The sequence below is a fragment of the Pterocles gutturalis genome, unplaced genomic scaffold (genome assembly GCF_000699245.1).
Source record: "Pterocles gutturalis isolate BGI_N339 unplaced genomic scaffold, ASM69924v1 scaffold2303, whole genome shotgun sequence".
NCBI classification, from domain to species: domain Eukaryota; kingdom Metazoa; phylum Chordata; class Aves; order Pterocliformes; family Pteroclidae; genus Pterocles; species Pterocles gutturalis.
In genome coordinates, this window is record NW_010117739.1 from 52,820 (window position 1) to 59,594 (window position 6,775).

General features: G+C 33.3%; 1 protein-coding gene across 1 annotated transcript; it reads left to right on the plus strand.

Moving 5' to 3' along the window:
* Positions 1-1,715: 1,715 nt before the first annotated feature.
* On the plus strand, positions 1,716-6,043 carry LOC104463515 (nipped-B-like protein; the record flags this gene model as incomplete). The annotated part of the gene is made up of 3 exons (XM_010075886.1): positions 1,716-1,867; positions 4,614-4,779; positions 5,913-6,043. Coding segments are annotated over exons 1-3 (361 nt in total), but the record flags the coding sequence as incomplete, so codon positions are not given.
* Positions 6,044-6,775: the final 732 nt, after the last annotated feature.

The following is a 6,775-nucleotide window of genomic DNA, read 5'->3' on the forward strand; positions in this document are numbered from 1 at the left end:
TTCTTTTCTTTTTTCTTTTTCTTTTCTTTTTTTTATTTTTTTGTTAGGAATAGCTTATTTATAGAACTAAGGAACTGCTGAAATTCTGTGTATACTGGTATTTGTTTTGGGTAAAGAACCACGAGTATTAAGTAGCATTTGAAACTGCTCTGGGTGTTTGAAGGCTGTTTTCTCCTGGAATTAAAAAACCCAAACACAACAACCCACACAGCGTATCTATCTGTAGCAGTTTCCTTAACTAGATTTCTTTACTGGTAATGTACTGTATTTTTAATAAACAAATGCGATTTAGTGGTGAGAATGAGACTGTGGCAGGTGCAGCAAAGGAAGTCAGCTCATTTTCAGTTCTGTTTAACCTCAGTGTTGGTATTTTTTTTTCAAAGAATTCAGTTGTGTGTAGATAGGGAAACTCTGAAAAGTTACCTTCGGTGGTTCATGAAAACCTTGAGCAGGGAAAGGACTTATAACATTGGTTTTCTTTGTCTTCCTTGGAATCCACACATATTTATTAGCAGTAGTGTCCTATATATTGCCATTGGTGTGGCATAAGAAAGAATGAGATAAAAATTACTAAGGACATGACAGTGATCTTTTGGTTTGCATGTATTGTATATGTGAGTCTTAAATATGTTGGCTTGTAAAGTAAGCATAAGCAAATCATTATTTGAGCATCTTCAGGAGATAACCTAAATGCTTACACAAGTCTTTTTACTGTTTCCAAACCTGTTATCACAGGTGCTTGTCTCTAATAGGTAAACACAGGTATATCAAATTACTTTAATTTATTTTGTTTGTCTTCAGAAAGTATGATGTTCAATTTTGTTATTTCATTAGTATAATAGTGGATTGTAATGTGTGAACTTTGTAAATTTTTGTTATTTTGTAAATGCAGTTCAAATGACAAAAATTGTGACTTTTCTTTTGGGTTTGGTGTGGTGGTTTGTTTTTTTTTTTTTAGTAGTGTGGACATTACAGTTGGTATCTTTATAGTTTGTGAAAACCAAGTGAACAAATTTCTTTCTCAGTAATTGAATATAAACTGTGCTGTTTGACAGGAAATAAACGAGCTAGTTCAGTTGTGGCTAAACCTTTTATTTTTGTGAAGGGGCTGATAGAGTTTGTGGTAGTAGGACCAGACAGTGTTTAATATTAAAGAGATATTTTCAGATCAATTTGGAAATAGCTGCTACTTTTAAAATATGCTAAGATTTAATTGTTTGTCACTTTGTTTACTCCTGGATTTTTGCATCTGTAAATTACTCGTTTTGTTTTTGCTAGTCTCTTCTCATATGAAAAATGCCGCCTCCTGCAAAACTGGGAAGTGAATATAACAGCTAATTACTTAACCTGGTTATGCATCAAGTGCTATCCACTGCAGTATGAACTAACAAAAGTTTTGTTACCAGTTTTTGATTTGGTACTGTATAACGTGAACAAATATTCTTTTGGCTGCCTTATCTTCCATCTTTTTTGGTGAAGGGCTCTACTTCCAACACCAGAAGCTTGCCTTTTGTTTGTTTAATATAATTTGATATTTAAAACCTATGTTGTTCTACCCACTCTTGAAAAAAATTTACTTAGTATGCAACTGAGGGTATGGTCTGTGTTTCATTTATGTTAGTGAATTTAAAATTCTAAAAAAAAAAAAGCTGAGAAATTTTTCATTTGATTTTGTTTGTTTTTTGTTTTTTTCTTGTTTTTTTCTTTTTTTTTTTTTTTTTAGTGCTTGGGAGATGGGAAGTAATGACAGCTGGCACCTGAACTGAAATATCTGTGTAGGCACTACTATCCCAGAATTTCAGGATGAATGGGGATATGCCTCATGTTCCCATCACTACTCTTGCAGGGATTGCTAGTCTTACAGACCGTAAGTACTTTTTCTTGTCTTTGCTATGCTGCTTTCTACCTCTTCAGTATATACGTGCATTTTCAGAATACTAAAAATAGTGTTATTTTTAAAGTTCTTCAAGGTAAATCTGCTCAAAATCTGATTTGGCATTAAAAATGCTAATTTCGTTATTGTTTGAATTTTAAAAATCTATTCAAATAAAACATGCTAATTTAAACAGGAACTGAAATATACGTTAAAAAACCCTTAAGGAAACCTGAAACAAAACATGGAAGTTCATTGGTTGTTGGGAATATCATTCAGTGGCATATTTGAGCACCCCACAAATAAAAGAAAAATGTATAAATGATAAAATACTTCTCTAAAACATATATATCATCTTCACTGAAAAGAGAGTGAGAAAGAGGATTAGACTGATGCTCAGCTAACTAAAGAGAGTTCTGGAATATGGTGAATATACTTGAAACGTTCCTTAGTTTTGGACAAGGTACAAAAAAAGTTACTCTAACAGGTGCAAAGAATGGCTGCTAGAATGGAAATAAGCAGCTGAACTATGTGTCTTCTTTCTTAACTCTTCAGCCTAAAAAAGGAGCAGATGATGTGTGTGTACTGTCTTTAAATACACCAGGAAGACAAAATGCAAGGAAAGGAAAAGAACTATTTACAGTAAAGCTGATACTGGCACAAAACCAAATGGTTATAATGTGACTGAAAAGAAATTTCTAGTGAAAACTAAGAGATTTATCATTGCTATAATGAGGTCCTAGAAAAACCGCTGCAGTACAAGCAGTTAGGACAAGGATACATTTTGTTTAAGTGTAAGAAAGAGTTTATAGCTCAGTTGTCTGAGTATAATTGGACTCAGTGACCCTGGTGCTTCTTCTGAGCTCTTGTTTTTGTTATTATACTGTTGAAATTAGGAAGCTTTGCAAGAGACAGTGAAAGTATATACCCATCAACGTTTTTAATTGCCTACAGTAAAAAAAGCAGATGTATTTGAGGAAAAAAACACTCTTCATGTCCTTCTGATATTCTGAAATATCAAATTGGAAGGTGCTCCTTATGTATTTAGATATGTATATATATGTATCATTATGTATGTCTAATAATGGACCATCAGGATGCAAATCAGAAGTTTCTGTGCTGTGGGCAGTTTTCCAGCATTAAGTATTTGCAGGTAAGGTTCTAAAGAAAGTCAAAATACTTAACTGGTAGAAGTCACTGGCCAGACTACAGGTGCAAGAGTTTCTTGAAACACCTAACTACCTTTGTTGGGATTAGCCCTTGTGTTAGCTGCATTTGCTTCTTTATCTGTCACATTTATCTGATGTTTAGAAACTCAGAAGCAGCTGAAAGAGAAAGGTAATTGATTCACTTTATTTTTCTCTGTGCGTAAAGAAGGAAATGGAATGGGCAAGACCTGTTGCTCTAAAAACATCGAGGACGTGATGACTAGAGGCAGTAGAGTAGAACAGTTAACTAGCTGAATTTCTACTGTTTTAGTAAATGTATTTTGCTGATCTTGCTAATTTTTTGAAGTTTTAAGGTAATCTCATGTCAGTAATGAAAGCTGGCTATTTTAATATATTATACACTTATTTGAATTGCAATTTGTTTCTAAATACAGTAATGATACACATTATATGGGGGAAAATACTGGAATTGCCCTCCTCCTCCTTTTTTTAGATAAAGAATTTAAAAATATAAAAGAGCCAAAAGAGTATGTTTAACTTAAGTTGTTTTTTTTCTGAAGCTATTTCAAATGATTCAGTTAAAACCTTTATCTCAGAGCTATAATCAGCCCGTGAAGTCAGAATCAGCTTGCTTTTGTGGACCCATAGCGTCAGTCAGCATGTTTTTGTGGACTTTCCTATGTAGCTAGATTTTTGTCATCTTCTGGTTTGCTCTCCTCTTGTCTGTGTAGCTCTGCGAATCATCTGGTCAAGGCTCCTTATATGGCACACTTCCTTGGTATGTCTGTAGACCTAAGAATGCCCTCTGAAAGTACAGTGTGCTCATTTATAGTGATTGAAATAGTGATGGGTGTTTTCATTAAACCTTTTTACCAAGATTTGTGAGTAGGTATATTGACTGAATTGACATTTTAGAGATCATACCAACCAATGATACAAACCTTTTCTTAAGATGACTTACATAGGAATAAATACAACAGAAGAATAAACAGAGAATTTCATTAGTGGCTTAAATTGGTTGTTGAGTTGTTTGGTTTTTCGGTTGGTTGTTTTGTTTTTATAGTTTTTGTTTGTTTGGTTGTTTTTTTTTTAAATCTACTTTGACCATGCAAATTGGGAATATTAGTTAAGTATGAAGATCAGAGTAGAAAACGTGAAGTATATGCTTAATGTACTTAAAGTACTGGACACAACTAAAAGGATTTTGCATTTCTTTCCTTTATCAATGCTTTTGGCTTGGAGAGAAATGCATTAAATAATTCAATATTCTGGAATATTTAGAAGTATGTTTTTATTCATAATACTTGCCTTAGCATGGTTAAATATTTACAGTAATATAGTAATATAACTTGTGGAATTGACTGCATTACTTTGTTTAAAACAGAGTCCAGCCTTTTTGTGTGTGTGTGTATTCATGATTAAAAAAAAATCCAGAAATATTCCCTATATTTCAAATGTAGTTGTCAAGTTTTCTTAATCCCATGAGGGAGTAAGAAGCTAGAAGCTGTCCTTCTTTGTATACTTTTGTTTCATTACATGGTTCTGAACTCCTTTCTATTTTCTGATAACAGTTTTGAACCAGCTGCCTCTTCCATCACCTCTACCTGCTACAACAACAAAAAGCCTACTTTTCAATGGACGGATAGCTGAAGAGGTGAACTGCCTTCTGGCTTGCAGGGATGAAACTCTGGTTTCACAGCTTGTCCACAGTCTCAATCAGGTGTCAACAGATCACATGTATGTATTTTGAACTTCAGCTTCCTTGAAATCAAAATTAACTGGATTGAGAAGGGTGTTTCTGAGTATCTGAACATTAGAACATGCAGTTTTTTTATTAGGCTTACTTAGCAGATGACTGCTGTATAAGATTCAAATGCTTCAGTCAGTCAGAATGTTAATAATTGTCCAGAAGCTCCTATGCATAACTGTGAGGGTTATTTTGTAGATCTGCTGCTCGTTCCGTTCTTGCTAGTTAGGACTGTAGACTTTGTGATGTTGGCTGTACAATACTCATTTATGTTCCACTTTGGTTAATAATGTGCATAGTCAGATTATATATCCAGTATTGCACAAAAGAATTCTTTTGAGACACCCATGTAAGACTCATGTGAATTCTGATTACTTATTGAACTTAAATTGAACCAGCAAGTATGCTAATATATTTTCTTTTTGTCAATTTTTTTCTTCCCCCCCCCTTTTTTTTTTTTAAGTTTATTTTTTCCTGGTGTCCTTTGAATTATCTTGTGTTGACAACTGTATCTTCTTCCTACATACTCCAGTCAATTGTTTTGATCAAATGGAAGTAACTTTAAAAATTCTCAAAATGAACAATAAGTGAAAACATGCATGCATTTATAGAAAATCCAGTACATTTTTTTTATGGTTCAGAAGGGATCCTGTGATGTCAAAGATATGCCAATTTTCTTTTTTAAAATAAAAGATTCCCAGTCATTAGGCTGCAACCCGAATGTTATACATTTATGCATATGTTATTTTCACTCCTACAATAATACTTTCTTGATGTTATGCCAAAATGTTCTTTTATGGAGAAGATCACAATGTAAAAGTGGGCATAAACTTTTAGTAATAGTCTGAAACTGACAGCTAGGTATATGCAAGTGCTTAGTAACAGAAAGTAATTTTGAAGACTAGTAGGAATATCTCTTCTGCTGTTCCTTAAAGAAGCAAGAAAAAAAATAGAGGGAGGGAACAGTGCTTTGCAGACTTGTTTTTTTTTCTATATTTTAACAATATATTGTCTTCTTTCATTTTGGTTTTGTTCTGTTTTGTTTTTTTTTTTACTTGACTCATAGTTTCTTATAATTTGAAAATGCATTTGCCTCTTTATTTGCTTACTTCCACAATTCCAGAGAGTTGAAAGATAACCTTGGCAGTGATGATCCAGAAGGAGATATACCGGTCTTGCTGCAGGCTATCCTGGCAAGGAATCCTAATGTTTTCAGGGAGAAAAGCATGCAAAACAGATATGGGGTGCAAAGTGGTAAGGATTTTTTATTATTAATTGATGTTTGTTGTTCTCTAAGTTAAGGGGACGGATACTAACCATAAATATATGTGGAGCACAACTGTGATATTTATGCCCTACCTTGTATTTGATAGTGCTATAAAGCTATGTACTTTGACATCTTCTAAGAGCACTTGTGTTAGAATAAACATGGAAATAAACTCAACCGGGTATTATTGTAAAAAATGTTTCGTTTCACTGTGAAGTTTAATCTCTAGGATGAGTGATTGGATTTTATCCTAAAATAATTTTCTTTTAATTTCTTTATGGCTAGGTTCATATATTTATCTTACTAAATAATTGAAGTTGGAAAAATATGCCTTGATCTTACTGATGAACAGTAACATGACATGCAGCATCAAAAACATGGAAATGTAGAAAAGACATAGGCAAGGACAAATACATATTCATAGTATTACATTCAACAGCTGTTTAACAGTCAGGATTCTTTTAGAACTGTCCAACAATATTGATTAATCCAGGCCAACTCTTTAATCAGACTTAATTGTCAAAATGCTTAATAATATCTAAGTAAAACAAGGCATGTATGCATTACAGAACACAGCATGGAAACAGCTGCTTGCAAATTGTTGACAAAAACATACAAAATGTTGGATGGCACGAAGTATACAGTGCTAGTCTAAACAGATTGTAAGTGTTTAATATAAACTGTCCATCTCCACCTGTAACAAAGAGTGTTTTAGGGGA